Raw genomic sequence first — 23,224 nt, 5'->3', positions numbered from 1 at the left:
TATTTTATTTCATTTTACATTTTCCTACAGAACATTACTGTTTAATTTCTATAGTTTGAAATAATAATCATTCTTTTTAAGTACAGAGTTCTGTGTGAATTAAAAAAAACCCAAGACTAAATGATATTTTTTTAAATATTAAATGCTTAATTTTTATCTATGACTTAAAATTACATAATTTATTAACACAACTCGAGCTTATGCAAATCTAAGCTAAACTGATACTATAGACTAGGATTACAATATTTTTATCAATTATAAACATTTCGCATATAATTTTCATTTAATTGGCAGAGAAATTTTTATTTTCCTCTACAATTTAAATTGCTTCAGATTTGCATAAGTCATATTTACATGTATACAAGAATAGTGAAACTAAATTATAAAATTGAATAAAAATTTTACTAGCACTTTCACAATTAATGACTGAATTTTAATTTATATTGTGAAATGTCTAGAATTTATATTAATTATGAAGTAGATTTTTAAATCAACATGTACATATCTTATATTTGGTTGTTTATTTACAGTAGTTTGTTTTTATGCCAAAAAAGTAAGATCGTAAATAATTTAGTTCTTTGGAAGTAAAAAATGAAGTCGAGATCTATTTTTAAATTATCCTCTTGGAAAATTTTGGCGTTACTCCGTTAGATATTTATAAAAAAAGGAATACTGCTCCATAAAAAAGAATTCTCCGTTTTACAGAAAAATTTATTTACTAAGGACAAAATAATTCGTGGAATCGTTTTTGGTAAAGTGAAAACTACTAATTTTTTTTGTCACTAACTTCTTAAAAATTGGGAAAAATCCATATAACAGTTTGTTTAAAAATTTATACACATATTCGTCGTTTTTGCTAAATTTTACTAAATTTTTTTAATAGCTGTCAATTGAAATAATCTCTAAAATTTGACGATAGCAATCGTCGTCATATATTTTGAGTTTTTTTATTGACTTAGTCTGTCACAGACCACGAAATCCTTAACGGCACGAGTGCAGGACTATCGTCTCACGCTATATTCCACAGTTCTTAAATTATGGTTGCGTGATAAAAGGTTTAAAAAAGAAAAATTCGATTGTTGTCGGAGGTTCGTGCCATTACTTGTATATACATATGCGTTATCTAGAAAAAGTAATTTTTTTTAACTCGCTCTGATGACTTCTTTTTTAATGCAACATGTGACAAAACGTATTACTCTGAATTTTGAGACGTGAATTTTTACAAAATATTTACGCAATTAATGTCAACAAGTAGTATATGTATATGTATAACTTTTATCGTTAAATTGTGAGCAGTCGATGATCTTTAAGAATAAATGTTTCTTTTCTTTTATGAAATGAGCGCAATAAACCTGGTGAATTGTAAGAAAAAATTAACAAAAACGCCACCATCCGTTTTAATGATAATGTCATTCCTTTGATGTCGATGGAGATGAATCTCGACTATTTTCATTTGTAAAATTGTGTAGTGCAAGTCCTCCAACTTCTAAATTTGAAGAACCTGTTGGTGAATTACTATTACTTCTAGCGCCACTAAGTTGACTTGAATTTGATGTTGAACCATCGGTTGGTATTAGTCCCTCCTTCATTCTCTTCTTTTGCTTCATTCTTCGATTTTGAAACCAAATTTTCACCTGCGTCTCATTAAGTTGAAGTGCAGAGGCAATTTCTATTCTTCTTGCTCTTGTCAGGTACTTATTGAAATGAAATTCCTTTTCTAATTCTGTGAGTTGTTTGTTGGTGAAATTTGTTCGACCGGTATTGTTGAAACTGTTTGAAAGTCCCGTTAGAGGATTACTAGTGAGACAGGTCATTGGACCAGTGTTTACCGACGGAGGAAATACCGACGTTGTTGAACCTGGTACCACTCCGCCACTGTATTCCGATCCATTTGGATTTGTTTTTGATGCTGAAATAAAAGAAAAAATTTTTTTATTAGTATTTTTGTTTCTAAAAGAGAAAAATTAAAAGTAACATTTTGTTTTAGTTTCAATCGGCTAATTGCATTAGGAGAGTGATCGGGGACAATTTCAGAGGATCAACCCTTTTATTTCATGACAGACGTCTAATGTCCAACACAGCTGGTCAGATGGAGAGGAAAGTTATATAGGATTCTGGTTACAATGTTTACGGAAAGAGAGTTTGGGCAATTTTATTTTGTGGTTGTTAGATATAATACTTTTATACCTTTTTGTTTCAGATGCAGCAGAAGAATCATCGATAAAAGTGTTCTGTTAGGAAATCAAATCGTAATAAAAAAATTGAAATCCACTATAATGGATTTCAATGTCAGAATTTATTAGTTTCAATTTTATGAAATTAATTAATACCTTTATTATTGGTATAATTTATAAAGTTTCATTCAAAAATAAGTTTTTGGGTTCAATTTATCTTTTTTATTTTTATACTTAATTCGTAATTTGATTATTGGTCAAATAAATACATAAAAATTCTTTTATCAGACGTCCCTAGAATAACTGCCACGTTACATTTAAAAGATTAAGCAATGAACCATAAGACGGATCATCCGTTTTCCATTTTTATCCGATCTCCCTTTTCATATAGTTAAATATTTTTATATTCTCCCTTCTTCGCTTTATCAACATTTTCATGAAGAAATTTTTCAATATTTATACACAAAATATAATGAATATAAGTTTTTCAGAAACAATTTCTATGTAAAATGTTTCTCTTTTAATGAAATCAATACCACTCTCTATGTTTGACAGTAACTTTTTAAAAACATTTTTTAAATATAATATTCTATAAAACCCTCTTCCATTAGATAAATTGATTTTTTATTTAAAAAAAAGAAGTTGGAAATTTAATAAAGAGATAAAATTAAGAAAATGAAAATAAGAGAAAGTAAAAATTGTAAAAATAAATTTATATTCTTGAAACGTTTTGTTGTTTTGCTTTTTTAAGAGAAAAATTCGATTTGAGATTATCGATCAAGTGCATCGTGGTAAATGTCATTAAACTTATCCTTTCACGCGTCCACAGCGAAGAAACATGATTCCTGACAGTTGTAAGAGTTGTTAAACTGTCCCTAATTAATATACTGACAGTGATATTATAATTGCTCTCGAGTGTCATATATCTGCTTATCCAAAAAACTATTACAATCAGCATATTACGTGACATATATTTGCATTTCCTGTTGCGACACAAAATGATAACAAATATTTTGCACGTTAAAAATTCATTCTATTAAAACTTTCATAAACAACTATTTTTATTATTATGACAACAAACAATGATAAATAATTATAAATTAATATCAAAATTTATAATATTCTATTTATATATAAATTATAATATTTTATTATTTGTTATTACAATTTTTATAATTATAAGAACACTCACTGGTATAAAAAACTTTAAAAAGGGATATAAAATAGAATGTAAAAGTTAAATATAGATGATTGGTTTTTTATGCAGATGATGGGGGAAGAGTATGACGGAAATTATTTGTCGCGAGAATTAATGAGTATCAAAACGTGTGTGACTATATGTATAAAACATCACCTAAAGAGTTCTGAATGGATAAGTCAATAGACTATATATACTAAAACATCACTAATTAGTATCCTTCCCGAGATTCATATATATATTTGACCCTTGGAATTATTTTTCAACCCTTCTCCTTTTGACTATGATTATATTGTCACGAGTCTTTACGCCTTCACGCAAAGGTTACATTATAGTCGTATAATCATGAATTACAACACCAGTCCAGCCTTTCTAGATTCGGTCGAAAGAGTGCTAAAGAAATGGGGACGGTCGTATCGATTTGTATAAAAGTTTCTCTTTGACTCACCTCTACTCGCAATTTTCTACATATATATACATGTGTAATACTTAAATCTCATTTTTGACCGCAAAATATTATTATTCAAAAGTGATCCACTTTTGCGGTCAACAAAAAAAAATAATATCAAATCATAATATTTAAACAAATCAATTTTTTAGCGTAGGAGTAGAAAAAGTTCATTTTCATATAAAGATAAATATACAAATGTCCTTTGGGAAAAAGAGTTTTTTTGGAACTTGTTATTGGCTTGAAACTTTTTTTTTGAAACTTTTGACTCTTTACTGAAATTATGTACCGGAGTTTACAGAAACCGAAATTTACAAATTAAAGAAAAAAATTCATTAAAGCCATAAAACTTTGTGTAAAATAAATCATATGAAACTTGATGATTTTAGTGTGATGAATCGTGAAAAGTATGCATTTCTGAGCCTTTTTCAATTAAATTATAACTTTTCTTTAGAAAAAGAAATTTTTTTTTGATTATTTTTTTATAAAAAATAATTAAAAACAGTGAAGATTAATCGTGCAAAAGTTTGAAGCATTTTGAAAATAATTTTTTAAGTTATTAAATATAGGGAACAGTGGAGAATCAAAAGTGATCATTGAGTGAAGAACCACCCGCATATAAAAAGATATAAAAAGTACGCATCTAATATTTGTTTGGGGACTTTTTTTCGGATTAATGGCGTTGGAGCGTATGATCGAATTTTCGAAATTTGATATATAGACAAACACAGCTGAAGAGCTATTTGTTCTTTTCTATTTTAGAAATTGAAATTTTTATAATATATTTTTGTATGTATAGAATAAAAATTTTCTTTCCGAATACTTTTATTGTCTTTCCAGAAAAGTGTATAAGAATATTTATAGTTTTTAGATATTTTCTATATATACATTTTTAAACAGTTTCAAATTTAAGGACAGTTTTGATTTGAGTATAATGTTACACGCACTTTTGGTCTTTGGTTCTTGCATCATCTGCGCGAGGCCTTCTGGCTTTTAGCCTTTGAATAATATTTGAATTGCATAATGTGTTCTCAATAGGGGTTGTTGCCGAATAACGGAGATGAGATTGTGTGCTCAAGGGATTGACATTCCATACACGAAGATCAACATGTATTGAGAAAACCTCGTTTTTTTTTATATATACTTATAGAAACTAAATTCTATTCTATAAAATTAAATTCTTATTTTCTACCACAAGTATTTAGTACATACTAACAGTATTTCTATGATAGTGTATGACGGTTTTTAATTAAATTTTAATTTTTTTAAAATACAAATTTCCTAAAAGAGAAATGAGTGCGTATTGAATATTTATTGAGATAGAGGAAATTGTTTTAATAATTTAATTAGTGAATGTTGGGGAATTTAAATAGCTGTACATACAAGCGCATGTAAAATATTAACATTAACCAGGTTGAGAGATTTTATCAGAGGTCTCCAGGTGAAGGTGGACTGGCTTATGTTGTATAGTTGTGAGTATAGGGCTTATTAGGTTTTAACTGTATACAATGCGGCTACCAGTTCTTTTTTTTATTTGCCTATAGCTTTCCTACATACCTATATTCGACTCATATCAACACTCTTAATGACTCTCGTAAAATATTTACTGTTTCTTTAATGACATCAATATTTTTCTTCTCAATATCCACTATATGCTTCTTATACTGTACACTTAATATTCTTTAAAGTTCCAAAAATTAAAAGATTGAAGAAAGACCTTTGTCCTTTTTTCCCTTCTTTAAATCTCTTTTAAGTACAATTTAGAATTCAGAACCGATTTTGGGCAATAATCTGCTAATTTAGCACTAACATGAAACTAAACGTAAAATAAAGGTCCTTTTACAATTAAGAAGAAAGAAAAGGTTTTTCAGAAAGAAAATCAGCGGAGAAGGGGGAATAATGTATAGATTTTTGAGGAAGACTTACGTTATGTTCTGTATTTATTTAAACTATACTTGGAATTTCGAGGTCGATGCGTGCTTCTTGGAGAGAAAAAAAAATATATATATACAGTGCGGAGAGTTTGCGGTGTGGTGCGGGCGGTAAGTTAAGGTTATAGCGGTGAAGTGCCGCGGAAATGAAAATCACCGTGAGCGAGACACGTGGACATGGGGTGGCTTTCGGGGCTTTCGGTTAGACATGCTTTGGCGGGTGGAGTGCCGTAGAAACACGCGAGCGATCCTCTGATCCCCTCGTGAGATATCGGCCGCTCACTCACGCGTCCGTCGGCCCTTACATATTCCTTTCAATGCAACATGCCTGGCCAGTTTGCCTAAACTCAACTTGTTTCGCCTTATAAATTGTATAAGAGTCTTTAATTCTTCTGTTTTGCACTATTTTCTTCTGCATTGTTCTCTTCGATTATGCTATTTATTTTCTCTCATGCTATTTTCACCCAGGCTCTTTTCTCCCAGGTTTTTTTTCACCTAGAGGCTATTTTCTCTCAGAATATTTGCACCCAGGCTATTTTCTCCCAAATTATTTCCACCTGCGCATGGTTCTTTTCTCCTAGGATATTTTCTCCCATAGGCTATTTTCACCTATAGGCTTTTCTCCCATAGGCTATTCTCACCCAGGCTTTTTTTCTTCCATAGGTTATTTTCACCTAGGCTATTTATTACCAAGATATTTTTATCTAGGCGCTATTTTCTCCCAGGTTATTGTCACCCAGGCTTTTTTCTCTCATAGAATATTTTCACCTATAAGCTATTTTCTCCCATGCTATTTTCACCCAGGCTATTTTTTCACAGGGTATTTTCATCTAGAGGCTATTTTCTCCCATGATATTTTCTCCCAGATTTTTTTTTCACCTAGAGGCTATTTTCGCTCAGAATATTTTCACCCAGGCTTTTTTTTCCCCAAGATATTTTCACCTATAGACGCTATTTTCTCCCACAGCGGGGCTCGAACTAGGTACGTAAATCCCGCAAAGGTCCGTAAATTTGCTTAAAGTCCGTAAAAGTCCGTTTTTTTTTTAAAAAAAGGTCCGTAAAGTCCGTAATTTGATATTTTGATTGAGAAAAGGACGACGAAAAGTTCGTAAATTGTATCTAGACATAATTTGGAGAATTTTAGAGAAATTACAAATTATTGCAGAAATTTAATAATTTTCAAAAGTAATAAAATTCTTCGCAAAAATTCAATTATTTTCAAAAAATTTTTTAAATTCTTGTCAAAATTTCAATTAGTTTTAGAAATAATAAAATTCTTCTACGAAATTCAATTATTTTCAAAAATTTTAATAAAATTCTTGGCAAACATTTAATTATTTTTATAAAATAATAAAAAATTTCATTTTCATTTCTTTAAATTTCTTCGCGCAATAATTCAATTATTTTTATAAATAATGAAATTTTTAAAGGGATTCAATTATTTTTGTAAATAATAAAATGCTTTTTTGGAATTCAATTATTTTCATATAAATAATAAAACTCATCGCGGAATTTCAATTATTACAATATTTTAATCAAATTCCTCGAAAAATGTAATTATTTTTTAAAAATTTTATTAAAATTCGCCGAAAGATTTCAATTATTTAAAAATTTGTTGATAAAATTATTTATGAGATTTAAATTTTGAGAAACATTAAATTATTTTTTTGCATTACAAGTTATTCTTGAAATTTAATTTATGTTCAAAAATAATAAAATTCTTTTTAGGGATTCAATTATTTTCACAAATAATAAAACTTTTCGCAGAATTTTAATTATTTTTAAATACAATTTTAAACAAATTTCTTGAAAAATGTAATTATTTTGTTAAAATTTTGTTGAAATTTGTCGAGAGAATTCACTTATTTAAAAATTTATTTGATAAAATTCTTTATGAGCATTCAATTTTAAGAAACATTCAATTAATAAATTATTTATTTTTATATTTAAATAATTTAATTAGAATTACTAGAGTACAATTCTCTAATAAAAATTAATTTAAAAATTATTTTTAGTTAAAATTTTACATAATAATTTAATATTAAAAGCATTTTAGGACCAATTTTTAAAAATAATTGAATTTAAGAAAAGGTTCAATTTTAAAAATTGACAAAATTTTAACTATATTTTCAAAAATTTTCTACAATTCAATTATTTTCAATATCTTACTATTTTAATAAAATTTTCTAAAACAATTCAATTATTTAAAATAAATTTAATGATTTAAAAATTTTTTATAAATGCCTTCGCAATAATTCAATTATTTTCATGAATAATAACATTTTTACAAGGATTCAATTATTTTCACAAATAATGAAACTCATCGCGGAATTTCAATTATTTTTAATACAATTTTAATCGAATTTCTCGAAAAATTTAATTATTCTTAAAAATTTTATTAAAATTCCTCGAAAGAATTTAATTATTCTATTAAAAATTTTATTAAAATTCGTCGAAAGAATTTAATTATTTTTAAAAATTTTATTAAAAATTTGTCGAAAGAATTTAATTATTTACAAAGTTGATAAAATTCTTTATTAGAAATTGCAGTTTTAAGAAACATTAAATTATTCAATAAATTTATTTTTGTACCTATTTAAATAATTGAATTCTCGTCGAATTTTTATCCAAAAAATTCTACGAGAATTCACGCTTTATAGCAGTAAAGCTTGAATTTTTAGAAATAATTGAATTTTGAAATTAACTTTTTTGAAAAAGTTTAATTGGATTTTTTTTGTAATATTTGAAGTTTTTATTTTCTAATGTATATTTAATTGAAGAATTTACGAATAATTGAAATTCGTAAAATTGAATATTGTAAATAAATGGATTTGAAAATTGTTAAAGAACTTTTTTGAAAATTAATTGCTTTAAAGAAGAATTGTAGTTAAAAATTCTTAAAAATAATAATTGAATTGAAATGATGAAAATAATTTTGAAGAAGTACAATATTCTTATAATATAAAATAATTATTTTATCACTGGGCCATCTTTAATTATTATAAAACATGAAGAAATCGATATCTTCATGTTTTATAGTTGTGATAAAATTAAATTTATATAGTTTTAAGTAAAATGTTCTCTTAATTAACTCGGACTGGTTAAATTTTTGTCAGAATTATAGTCAACTCGAAAGTTCATAATTTCTATGATTGTCCCAAAAAAATACATATTAAAAATTTTTTTTTTCTTTTCCAAAAAAATATTCTTAGTTCTATTAATATAAGGTAATTAAATATAGTGCCAGATGCGATAAAGATTAGAATCGACAATTTAATGATCCCCTTCAGTTAACTCTGATTTAAAGATCCCTAAAGTGAAAGTGCTAGGAACAAATTTTACTTGTCGAAAAGGGGAAAGAAAAAATTATAGTTTTCCTTTGGTCGCACTATATTTAGGAATCGAAAAATAATTAGGAATTTAGTTATAGCGTAGATATAATGAACGTCGAGGCTAATCAGACTATGCCTGATATTTGCATTCGTATAAACATCTCGCAAGTATGCCAGTAAAACTGCTGAAATGGCGTAAACATGAACATGAATTAACGAACATTCGCGCACAATTGTTACGATAATACGATCGTAAAGCGGATTTTTATTACATTTTCATTGCTACGCTTTCGGATTATTTGAATGTTGTTCGAATTCCGATTTTGAAAAAAGATTCTTTTTTTAAATCGAACAGCATCCGAAAGAACAGTTCGACATTTTAGCTAATATTTAGCTTCATTAGTTATAATATTTTAGCTAAAATTTTGCTTCATTAGTAATTATAATATTGTAGCTAATATTTAACTTCTTTAGTTAATATTTAGCAAAGTAATAAATATTTACAGCTTCTTTAGTTAATATTTAGCTTGATAATAAATATTTGATTAGAAGTTAATTTTTAAGATCGAAAAATCCTCTTTTGTTCTAGTACACAACTATAGTGCGGTCCAATAAATTAATGAAATGACTAGAAAACAAAATTGGGTTTTAGCTGTATGATAGATTGGAGAATTCGATTCAGATCGTGACAACTTAAGCGTTTGCAGAGGGTGGACCAGTTCAAACGCCCCACAAAAGGAATTTTTAGACCTTTTCACGCATCGTTTCAATGGAGGAAATTCTATAGAGGCTTGTTCAGAAACTATTGTTGAAACTTGTCCAATCAGATTTTTGGTTAAAGATTTCTCTAGTAAGGACCGCCTCTAAGGACTATGCTTATGAAAGGAATCAAAAAGTATGGAAAATTCAGGAAATCTTTTTGAATTTAATATTACACGTGTGAGGCTGAAAGAAAAATAAGGGGGATGAGTTAAATTGTAACTTCAAACCCGACTCCATAAAAATCACACATACTTTTGGTGTTAAAGCAAGAAGAGTATAGAATTTAGAAAGACAAAATTTTACTCTCTTACATTAACTTCTAAATGTTTTCCTACTTCCAGCATAAAAACATTAAAAATACAAAACGTTACAAGACTATATTTTGTTTCAAATACTGCAAAATAATCATGAATAAAAAAATAATTGTCAACTTTAGCAATTATGCTAATTTTTCTTCTTTTTATTTATAAAAAATATTAGAAAATTTTTAATTGTTAAAAAATTATAATTAAGAAATAAGAAATAATAATACCACATTTTATGCATAATTTTTATTTCTCTCAATTTTAAATTCAACAACTTATAAATATATAATAATTAAACATGAAGACATCTTTTATTCAATGAATTTATTAAATGAAGATTTCTTCATGTTTTTATAATTATTAAAGATGACCGAGTAGTGATAAAATCATAAGAATATTATGTTACTGCAACTGCTATAAAATTATTTTCATTATTTCAGTTTAATTATTATATTTTCTGTTAAATACTGTTTGTCAATTGTGGCTTCAGGTTTTGACAAAAAATAAGGTTCTTGAAAAAATACCAAAATTATTATTTTCTAGAATTTTTAATTAAAATTCTTCTTTAAATCAACTATTTTTAATAATTTTTCAAAAAGTTCTTTAAGAATTTTAAAATACTTTTCTTTACAATTCAATTTTTTGAAATTTCGATTATTTAGAAAATCTTCAATTAAATAATATTAGAAAATAAAAACTTCAAATATTTTCAAAAAAAAAAAAATTGAATTAGACTTTTTCAACAAAAATTAATTTTACTGAATTATTAGTTATAAAAGTTTGAAAAATTCAGATTTTAAAAGATTTTAATTTGAAACCTTTTCAAAATTCAATTATTTCTAAAAATTCACGTTATAATGTTTTTAATATTCAATTAAAAACTAAAATTTAACTGACATTCATATTTTTAAATTAATTTTCATTAGAAAATTCTACGAAAATTCAATTATTTAAAATTGTATTCAAAATAATTAAAATTCTGCGTTGAAAAAATAAAAAATATTTAAAAAAAAAATAATATTAAAAAATAATAAAATATTTATGAAAATAACTGAATTCCTAAAAAGTATTTTAGGTATTATTTATGAAAACAATTGAATCCTTGTAAAAAATTTTATTATTTTTGAAAATAATTGAATTATTGGGAAGAAATTAAAAAAAAAAATTTTTTTTGACTTGAATTCCTGTGAAATTTTTATTATTTTTGAAAATAATTAAATGTTTGCGTAGAATTTCATCAAAATTTTGTTTAAATAATTGAATTCTTTTGGAAAATTTTATTAACTAAAATTCGTGTATTAATCCATATTATTTTAAATAATTAAATATATATTAAAAAATTGAACTAATTTCAGAAGAATTTGAATTATTAAAATTTTCAAAAATCTAAGTTCTTTAAATTTTCTAATTAAATTTATTCAAAATTGAAATTTTTAAAAATTTCAAATTAAACCTTTTAAAATTCCTGACTTTTTCCTGAATTTCCTGTCTCAAAATATATTATTATTATAGTTATAATAGTATTAAAACTACATTCCAATTCATATTTTATTTTTATAAAAAAAATTTGAATTACAAAATTTTAAATTCTATTATTTTTAAAATTGCTAATTTTATTTAAAAAAATTTTATTTTAAAAAGCAAGTAAGAAGTTAGCCGCGCGCAGATTGTTGATAGTTCTGCTATAAATTTGGATTAAAATACTATACGGATGATCGAGAAAATTTTATATAAAAACTTTCAAAGTATAATATAAGATTCAGATTGCATGTTTTGATGCCATAAGTTTTAGTCTGATTTCACCCTTTGTGTAACTTGTTTATATTAATTCGATTATAATGAGCTTTTAAGTGAAATTCTCGCCTATAGACTGATTCTAAGTTCAACCTCCCTTTATATATTAGATTAATTACAATTTTAACCTCGCTTCTTAAATGTTAACATATATTTACATACTTTTATTTATTATTTTTCTTTTTTTTAAATTCACTTTCCGCCTTTTAATCTTTATATATATATGCTTCTGATAAAATCAAAATATAAAATACCTTCGGAATTTCCCGATTTTATTTTCCTCTTTAAAAAAATTTTTATTGTACATGTCGATTTTAAAAATCCAGATAAAATTCTTGATCCGATCACAATAATTTTTAGCTATCGAATAATTTTCCGTTATATCAGGTTGCTTGCGGTGTATAAAAATTTTGTAAAAAAGAGGAGCAAAAAATTGCTATGTAAGAATGGTGTACTATAAAAAATATTATAAAAGAATGTCATAAAAAGTGTTATAAAAAAATTGTATACAAAATGTAAACAATTAAGTAAAATATACGAAAAAATTGTATAAAAATTAGTACCAAAAAATAAAATAAAAAAAAATATAAAAAATAATTTTTAAATATAAAAAATACTATAAAAAAATTATATATAAAATCTTAAACGAGAAAAAAAACTTTCAACTAAAACTTTAGAAGTTTAAAATAGAGAAAGTTTTAACTGGTGAAATAAAACTAAATTTTTATTTATTTATTTCGTTCTTCGATAAATTATTAAAAATTTGTAGTTCCATATCATTAGCATGAAACTTTATTCTTTCCGTGTTGCGTAATGAAAAAAAAAAAATTCTTAAAAAACGAAAAATTTGATTCATATCGTGCGTGCCGTATAAATTTTAAATTTAGAAAAAGTTATATTGTCATCGGTGAATTTTATTTTCGAAAAATGACAATGACAAAGAAATACCACACGTTCAGTAACCGGATCAGGAGAGTTATCAATCCGTGTGTAGCACATTATAGTGTTTTGTGGATCGCTCAGATAACAGTTTCCGATATACGAAATAAATCCTGCTTTTTTATCGTGATTCGTTTCTATCGGTGCTGTTCGATAACGTCAAGTCGATAATATTTCGCTTCATGAAACACAAAGTAATTAACATTCAATCTGAGCAATCTTTATTTCAAGTTCGTTTCCTTAAATTATTAATCCAGATCGCGTATAATTCTAATCAGATATATATATATATTATTCATTTATAAGACAGCACTAGATTTATTTTTTTTTATTGTGAGTAATTTATAACCGATTACAAAAGTACATCGTATTATTTGTTTAGCAATATGCCTCAATATTCAATCAAAAAACAGATTTTTTTATTGTTTTCTTATTATACCAATTGGATCGCTTTTATTTATTTTGTTTTTTATCTTAAAATCCAAAATTTTGGCCTTGTTCTGATTTTTGTTTCGAGGCGTGTTCGTTACATTCTTCCTTACAAAAAGAATCTGTACTTGGGACAATGATAATTTTTTTCTAGAATAGCAAAAGTCTCAATTGAATCAATGTAAAATTTCGTTAATGCAGTAAAATTTGTTAATGTTCCAGATTCTTTTTTTTTTCCTGTAAAATTTTTGCTTTACTGTTAACTGAAAGGTATCAAATTTGCATAGAATTGATAAAAAGAATTTGGATCATATCAAAAATTGATCCAAATTTTTGGCATCAATTTGATCCACATTGGTATCAATTTGATACTTTCAAAAAAACTATGTGATGTTAAATTTATACCAAAAATGATTTAAAAAAATAATCAATTTTTGAAGGCTGAGATTTTTTTCAATGTACAAAGTTTGAAATGCGACACAACAATCGGTTTTCAAGAAAATAAAAAGAGAGAGTGTTTAAAAAGTTTGTTTTCTTTTATTTTCTCGAAAGTATATTGTCCCACTTTCATTTTTACATATTTTATTGGAAAAAATCTTTGTCCTTTTTGATAAAAATGATGAAATTTTTAGCCTTTTTTTTTTAATTTTTCACCTCTATAATTATATCCTTTTATTGCTTGAAATCGAAATCCTCAACATCTTCAAAAATGATAAAAGAATGAAAAAATAGAGTTATGTCCCTTAATATCTAATTTTTTTTTATTGGATCAGTTCACGTGGAATTGCCATATAATTGGAGAATACTCTATTACTCTATAATTTAATAATAAATTTAAACGCAAAATTCAGATCATGTTCTTGAATTTGGCTTATCTTATCTCATATATTTAATTTTATATTAAGTAGTCTCAATTGTAAAATGGACTTTTTTATTATCAGTGTCTTTAAGTATACCCTTCGATAATAACTCTGCCTCTTATGTTTACAACTTACACAATATGTATATAAGTTTTTTTTTCTTTATTCTGTCAAGTACACTTTTTTAGGCGCATGTTTAGTATCTAATATATATTATATATAGTACTCTTCAAAATCTATATAAAAAAAAGATAAATAATAGCGTTAATTTAAATTACAAAACTTGTTCATTTTCTCAACTTTTTATTGATCTTTATTGTCACGAATAAAAAAAAAATCTCAAAGTGTGAAGAATATTCCGCACTACAATTATTTTTACATTTTATTTTCAATATGCGAATACTAATTATTATTTAACTAGCAACAATTTCTATCTAGCAACTTCTTGCTACCTTTTATAAATAAAATTAGCAATTTTAAAAATAATAGAAATTTAGAAGTTTTCTAATTTAAATTTTTGTTGAAAACACTTAAAAAAATTCAATTTTGGAGAAATTACAAATAATTGCAGAAATTCAATTATTTTCAAAAAACAAAATTCTTATAAAATTCAACTATGTTCAAAATTTGAAAAAAATTCTCGTAAAAGTCCCAATTATCTTTATAAATAACAAAATTCTTCTCCAAAGTTCAATTATTTTCACAAATGTCAAAAAAATTCTTGTCCTAACTTCAATTACATATTTTCAAAATTTTTTCCAATTTCAATGATTTTTCAATATCTAAGATTTTAATAAAATTTCCCAAAACGTATTCAATTATTTAAAAAAAACCATGCCTTTTTTAAGAAAGAAAATTTTAATAAAATTTTGTATATGCAAACTTTTAATTATTTTCGTAAATAATAAAAATTTCACAGAAATTCAATTATTTTCATAAATAATAAAATTTTCTTAAGGAATTCAATTATTATTTTCATAAAAAATAATTTAAAATTCTAGAAAATAATAAATGAATTAAAATGATGAAAATAATTTTGATGAAGTTACAGTAACAATATTCTTATAATATATAAAATAATGATTTTATCCTCTCGGTCATCTTTTTTAATTATTAGAAAACATGAAGAAATCGATCACTCCGAGTCTTCGACTCGGAGCAATCGATATCTTCATATTTTATATTTTATTCCAAAAAATAAAATTAAAAATAGGAATTGTGCAAATATTTTTCTTCTTTTTCTAAAAAAAAATAATAATTTTTGTTAAAAAAATTGTGATTCATAAACAAAAATAATGGAAAATAAATTTTCTATTCCTTAATCACAGTTGTTTAACAATTTTCTAATTTTGTTTAGAAGTAAAGAACAAAAATCTGCATAACTTCAATTTGACAAAACATAATATTTAACAAAATTTTAGTCTTTTAATGAAAAGAAGTGAAAAAAATTCTAATGATTTTTATTTGTCATTACAATTTTTAATTAATTATAAAATAAAAATAATTCTAACATAATAATGTAATGTTTAATCTATCTAAAGATAACAAAAGTATAAACAGAAGACCACTTATTAGAGTGTGAGAGACAGAAAAAGTGAATTAATGAAAGAACATTTAAATTTTTATAGTTAATTATTTATATTTATCTTCAATCTATAAAAAAAGGAATTTTTGTCTATATTAGAAAGTTTGTTTAACTATAAGATTAATTTTAATTCTTCAGCTTTAATTGAAATTATTTCTCTAAAATTGAAACAAATTTATATTAAAAAGAAGATTTTTAAGTTGCTTTCGTTTATCCTAAAAATATTGACTTTCGATTCGATTTTAATTTTGACATTGACTTTGAATTTAAATTTGAGTGTGACTTTGAATTTGATTTCGACTTTGACGTTTATTTTGAACTTCGTCTTCCACCCGCACAGTTTTCTTGAAAGTATCAAATTTTTACTGAAGTGGATCAATTTTTGATTTGCTTTTTGGTACCAATTCGTTGCCATTGGATATTTTTAAGTTAACAGTGCTTAGACTTTCAAAATCAAAGTCAAAGTCGCAAAATTAATGTCAGAGTATGAACGTCGAATGAAAATGAAAGTCAAAGTCTTCTAAGTCAATCTCAAAGCCAAAATCAAATAGCAGCTCAAAGTCAAATTATAAGATGCACCTTAGCACAACATTATCAAATAATAATTAACAGATATTGATTATTATTTGATAATTAATAGTTATTAATTATTATTTGATAATATATTGTTATGAAGAAAAAACCGTTTGAGAAACTGATGATTATTAAATACACTTGTAATGTGTAATAATTTACAAGAGACAGGAGAACTATTTGCATGTAACTAAGTAAAAAAAAAAGCTGAAACTGATCATATATGCAAACTTTACTACATCACCGATTGTTGCGCTTGACAGATAGAGAGCTGGCAAGCGGTTGTCACGTTTGATTTATGACCGCGAAAGTATATATACGGCTTCCGAGTATAAGCTTTAGGTATCATCTTCTTTTGATCCACTTGAGTAACTTTATCTACTGAATTTTTATTTGACAAAATCTAGATTACAGGTAGTAGGGATTTCTGTGGGAAACATTGATACATGCGCGTATAGAAAAAAATAGTATAAATGATAACCGAATTTCTATTTTATATAGAAATATTTCAATTTTACATATAGTCTATAATAGCCACTTTTTCGTGCTGCTTTTTTCAATTTTATTCTAAAATGTTTGTAACGACGTTTGTTTGTTTACAAAGCATTAAACAAATTTTATTTATCTTTTCTGTACGTGTCAGGTTTATATTAAATAATATACAGGAGAAGTTGTAAATATCATTATAAAAGTTTGTTTATTTACAAAAAGATGAAAAAAATTATGTTTGTATTCGTTGTGTAAATTTTAAAACACAATGTTGACAATTAATAAAGATCACTAAAAATTCACCAAAAAAAAAAATCTGTATAATTTGATTCTTATTTTCTTTTCCAATTTATCTTAATACTTTTAATTAAATAACAATGAGGAATTATGGATAAAATTTTAATTTTAATTATTATTTTCATTATATAATTAATAATAGAAGGAAGATAGGAACCTAACAAAGCTGTATAAAAAATTATCTATCTAGGACAGCAATATTAACAATATTGGAATGCAGTATCGAGACAATATTGTGCTTGCTAAATATTTTACTGTCAAGGGGATAGCACTTTTGGATTGCAATATTAACAAAATATTGTGCTCTAATGTTGTGCTATCTGGGACAGCAGAATTAACTATGACAATATTAACAACATTCGCATAGAATATTCACACAATATTCAACTCAAATGCTGTTATCTAGGATAAAAGATATTACCTGACAACACTAAAAATATTGGCATGCAATATTAACACAATATTGTGTTCAAATGTATTGTCCCAGTTGGGATAGGAATATCAGTATGCGATATTGATACAATATTGTACTCAAATAGTTTGCTATCTGGGACAACAATATTTCCTGGAAATATTGCATCAATGTGGATATGATAAATATTGCAAAAATCTTGCCAGATAATATTGTCAATATTGTGCTCCAGTGGTGTTCTATATCTGGGACAACAATATTACCTAGAAATGTTTCTTTAAGGTGATAAAACATAATAAATATTTCGGAAATTTTACCAGATAATGTTTGCATTATTGACATGCAATATTGATACAATATTGAGCTAAAATCTGGGACAGCAGTATTAACTGAGGCAATATTGCCAAACTAATAGTACTTACAATGTTGAGCTCAAATGTTATGCTAGCTGGGACAACAAATATTACCTGGAAATATTGTATCATTGTAGGCATATTAAATATTGCGGAAATATTACATGAAGGTATTAGCGGATTGATACATATATAATATTATGTTCAAGTGATGTGTTATTTGGGATAGCAATATTTTCTGTTAATAATAACAACACTGTCTTGTAATATTTACACAATCTTATGTTATGCTATCTGGGATATATCAGTATTGGCATGCAGTATTGACAGAATATTGTGCTAAAACATTTTGCTATCTGGGACAACAATATTAACTAATATTATCTATTATTGGATAGTAAAATTTCCGCGGAAATATTTAAAGATAATATTAGTAATATTGGCACCACATTATATGCTCCAGTGTTATGTTATCTGGGACAACAATATTTTCTGGCTATGTTAACAATATTAAAGCAATTTTGTGCTGTCTGGGACAGAAGTATTGGTATGCAATATTGACAGAATATTGTGCTATCTGGGACAACAATATTACCTAAAAGTATACTGTATCAAGTTATACCTAATATATAGCAATATTTTCTGGCTATGTTAAGAAGATTGGCATGTAATGTTCCTACCATATTGTCTCTAAATATTGTGCTATCTGGGATAGTATAATATTACCTGCGGTAATATTTTGTGTTCATTTTGTACTATCTGGGACAGCAGGATTGACATGCAATATTGATACAATATTGTGCTAAAATATTTTGCTATATAGGACAAAAATATTACAAAAGAGTATTGCATAATAATATTTAATAATAAATATTGCGGGAAGATTGCAAGATAATATCAATATTGCCATGCAACATTGACATAATATTATGCTAAAGTGCCGTGTTATTTGGGATAACAATATATTTTCTAATATAATAGCATTGGCATGTAATATTCGCACAATATTGTCTTTAAATGCTGTGTGCCATCTGGGATAGCATAGTATTACTTGCGGTAACATAAACAATATTGACAAACTTTGTGCTATCTGGGACAGCAATACTAACATATAGGGACAGGAAGTTTATGCTTTTCGACAAGACAATTTATGCTTTTCAAAAACTTGTAATTATGCTGTAATTATGCTTCAAAAACTAATAATTATACTAGAATTATGCTCTTAAAAGTGTAAACTTATTCTTTAATTATGCTTTGTCCTTAAGAAATTTAAACTTACGCTCAATATTAATAAATAAGTAAATTTAATAAATTTTAAATTGAACCATTGAAATAAGAAAGTGTAAAAAATTTTACATATCATTTAATAGGTATAATACACTCCAACCCAAAAACTCCGCTAAACCGGCGTTGAAGTGTATTAGAAAGAGGATTGCATAACAGTGGGAAATATTTAGAAAATGTAAAATTGTAAATTGTAATCAATTAAAACAGTCTAATACTTTTATAGGGACAAATTGAATTCAGTGCTTTTATTGCTGGAATACTCTCGAAAATTGAATCAGTGAAATTTCACTGAAGATCAGTTAAAAATGATTGAAATTTTAATTATATTTTTCATTCATTGGCCAATTTAAAAAAAACTGAAATTTTCAATATGCGTGACAGAAATTTCCAGTAATTTTTTAAATGCGTCCAATCAGTGAAAAATGACTAATATTTCATTAATTTTCAGTGAAACTTTACGGAATCAAATCGCGAAAGTAGAATCACTGATTCTCAGTCTCATTTCACAGATTTTTATTTTGTGGAATTTCACTGTTTCAGATTTAGAGAATTATTACCGACAGTTTCTAATGTTGATTGTGATTTTGTTTGTCAGTGATTTATGGGACGTACATTTATAAATTTAACAATTTTTAACAAATAAATTGAGCCGCAGCGTACAATAATAACAGCTACGCTTGGACTGTCTTCGAATGCCAGTCTCCCTATTGGCCAGATCTAGTCCCCACCGCCGATTTCGAAGTAGATATTCCGATTCGGAAAGACAGCCCGAGCGTAGCTGCTGTTATTTCACGCTGCGGCTCAATTATTATTTAAAAACACAATATTACAAAAATGCTGCAATATTAACATTGGATTTACATATGATCATGGATTTACTTTAAACAAAAATTACATCTAAACTAAAATTTCTGAATCCAAACAACCGAAACATCATAAATATGCTGTAATATTATTTGAACAATATCGTGGATTTATTAACAAAAAATTTTTTTTTAATAAAAATTATGAACCGAGTTGCATAATTATGCGGCATATATATGCTTAGAATGGATTATATGCGGCTTTTGCGGACTAAATTATGCTTTTCAATGCTTTTGCAAATTGCAATTATTTATGATGAATAATACTTTTTAATGCGAATCTTAACACTAGAGAAAATTTTAAAAAATTTATGCTTTTATGCTCAAGGATAAAGTTCCTGTCTCTAGACATAATATTGTACTAAAATATTTTGTTATATGGGACAACAATACCTAAAAATATTGCATCAAGGAAGATCTAATAATAAATATTGCGGAAACATTACAAGATTTTATAGTAATATTGCCATGCAATATTTTGACAAAATTCTATGTTAATCTTGCATTCAGATGGACATAATAAATATTGCGGAAATACTGCCGTATATTATTGTCCTGTCCGGGAACTTTATTTTTTTTTCCAATATCGAAAACTCTGTATCAAATAGCACAATATTTGAGGACATCATTGTATGAATATTGCTTTGCAATGTTGCTAATATTGTCCTGCAATATTGTCTGGCATATTGCTTGGTAATATTGCTAATATTGTTTGGCAATATTGCTGATGTTGCCTGGAAATATTGTCGCAATATTCCCAAATAAATATTGAGTCAAAATATTGTTTTTAATTCAAAACTCTCTTGTTCTGATTCGACAACTGTTTTTTAAACCGTATACAGTTCCCCTAAAGTTTTCCAGTTTCCACAAAAAATGACTTTTGATCTTATTCCAACGTTCCACAAACACAGACTTAATTGTACTATATCAATAAAGAAACGTTGGATTTATCAAAAGTAAATAACGCTTGTAATGCTTCAAGACGAGAATATACTTAATCTTATCACTACAATAGCAATCGCAGAGTACTCACCAACAGGTTTGGGACAATTCCTCTTGACCTGCATCCACTTATATGTCGGTACATGACTCTGGTGTTGTTGTTGCGTCTGGGAATGATGGGAATGCTGTTGCTGCTGCTGATGTTGATGATGATGATTTGCATGACCATGAGAATGAAGATTATGTCCAGACTGTTGTAAATTATGATAACCCGGATCAGGACTCTCCTCCTTGTAATGTCCCGTCGGATGAGGAGCATATTCAGTCTGATGTCTAATACCAACTTGTCCATAATGTAGCGGCTCATCCGTGGGTGGAATCTGATGGAGATAATTAGACGAACCAAGGGGGATTTGATAGTCCTGCTCATGGTGATGATGACTAGATTGGTGATGATGAATTTGCTCGTGTTCGGCTCTCACTTGCGTGACCACTGGTCCCTGATGAATCGACGGATGTCGATGATGATGAGAATGATCGTCACGGTAAGTGGTGACTGGGACATGATAGGAATGTGGATCCGTGGGATGACAATTGGGATGCTGTGTCGAATAGGAGGAGGATGGCGCGTAGTCTAAAATTGTGTAACTTAATCCATTTTCCGATGAGATAATTGCCGTTCCGTCTTCGTGTAAAACGGCTCCGGTTTGGGAATAAAAACTCTGTGGCGGGGTACTTGAGGCTCCGGAATCAGAGGCTAGAAATGCATCCGATGATGCTGAGGAATAGGGACCAATGTCCGATTGTGGATAATGATGAGTTGGTGGTAATTCTGGGGAAGAAGAAACGGACAATTGACCACTGTTTGTTTGGCAGAAACCATAATTTGGATAAGTGTCTGGCTTACCGTATGTTCCGTACATGCCCATGTCCATCATCATCATACTCACGATTGGATTTCAAAATTTTCACTCTTTTTTTTGGGTTAAAGGAGAAATTTAAAATTTAATAAGGGTTTTTAAAAAAACAAGTCAAGAAGCACTTGTCATGTCTGTAACTACACGGACACTTGAAGGCGCCAGGATTGGTAATAAACGATTGGTAGTCAATATTATCAAAGCTTCACGTGCGACGTGACATTGTTTCTTTTCTTATCAGACTCGATAAGATTTGACATTGTTTCATGATGCACAAGCCATATACAATATATATGGAATAAAATTTCTTTTTCTCTATCTCACATTCACAGAAAAAAATATAATTCACACACGAGGAACGCACGAAAATTTTGATCCTACCAACGGGGATTTTGAGAGTGTACTGCTGGCCGCGCGGAGGCGGCCGGTCAAGCGAGATTACGCGCAGGTGACGCAGGTGAGACTGACCAGAGTTCTGCGCCTGGCTCGGTAAAGGCTGCAGGACTCCCCCTGCCGCAGGAAAGGATCGTTGGGTGCCAGGTTCTTTCTCCTTTTGGAGGCAGGACGAGAGGTGGAGTTTCTTGGGGTCATGTGATATAAATTGGGTGGAGTCAGCCAATGAGGTGTGAGTCTGCGCTACGTTGCTCATGTCAACATGATGGATCGGTGGCTGGATTCTATTTTCACTTCTTTTATCTCCCGTGCTGCAGTTGACACTTATCCTATATACTCATATATAATATCGGCATCACCTTCCAATCACCCAGCCATATTTTCGACCCTCCATACCTCCGGAGTAGTATATAGCAATCCTGGATTTGAAGTGCCACATGCTTGTCACACCTGCCTGGAACCGTTTTAATTACAGATGACATTTGACATTTTAATTAGAGGATCTTTGATTATAACTATATAGACGGTTACGAGGGGAGGATATATTATATTATTTATTCCGATGACAAACGATGGCGTTAAAACTTATGTAAGAAGCAATTAGGTTATATGAAGATGCATTGGAAAATTCTTCTTTAAAATATCTTTTAACTGAATTTTGCAGACGGAGTTCGAGATTTTTTTTCCTTTTGTTTCATTGCAGCGAATTTTGAAAGTTAAAAATTAAGTATATAATTGGCAAAAAGAAATTCTTATAGCTTATTCTTTCGAAGATGCTGCATCTGTGATATTTGTCAATAAAACTGTGATGGGCATCATCAATTCTATATCAATATTTTAGGATTTCCTACATTATTGTAATGCTAAAATTACCAAGCAAAAATATAAATTCCAAATACTGAAGTTATATAACTTAAAAATTAACTAATAGATTAATCCAC

At 27.3% G+C, this 23,224-nt stretch overlaps 1 protein-coding gene across 2 annotated transcripts; it reads right to left on the bottom strand.

The window, feature by feature from the left end:
- Positions 1–137: 137 nt before the first annotated feature.
- Positions 138–22,466, bottom strand: LOC122503935 (homeobox protein Hox-A1-like). 2 transcript variants are annotated; one of them, XM_043614723.1, is made up of 3 exons: positions 21,881–22,465; positions 21,065–21,805; positions 138–1,909 (listed from the first exon to the last, which is right to left on the bottom strand). In XM_043614723.1, the coding sequence occupies exons 1-3, from the start codon at positions 21,915–21,917 to the stop codon at positions 1,410–1,412; spliced, it is 1,278 nt and encodes a 425-aa protein (XP_043470658.1). In that variant the 5' UTR covers positions 21,918–22,465; the 3' UTR covers positions 138–1,409. The 2 variants fall into 2 exon arrangements, with proteins under 2 accessions (XP_043470658.1, XP_043470650.1); XM_043614715.1 differs by having other exon boundaries at positions 21,065–22,466.
- Between the last annotated feature and the right edge of the window lie 758 nt (positions 22,467–23,224).

Source organism: Leptopilina heterotoma, unplaced genomic scaffold, assembly GCF_015476425.1.
Source record: "Leptopilina heterotoma isolate Lh14 unplaced genomic scaffold, ASM1547642v1 Lhet_11, whole genome shotgun sequence".
NCBI lineage: Eukaryota > Metazoa > Arthropoda > Insecta > Hymenoptera > Figitidae > Leptopilina > Leptopilina heterotoma.
Note: the sequence above shows the minus strand (reverse complement) of the source record. Positions and strands in the feature narration are given on the sequence as shown.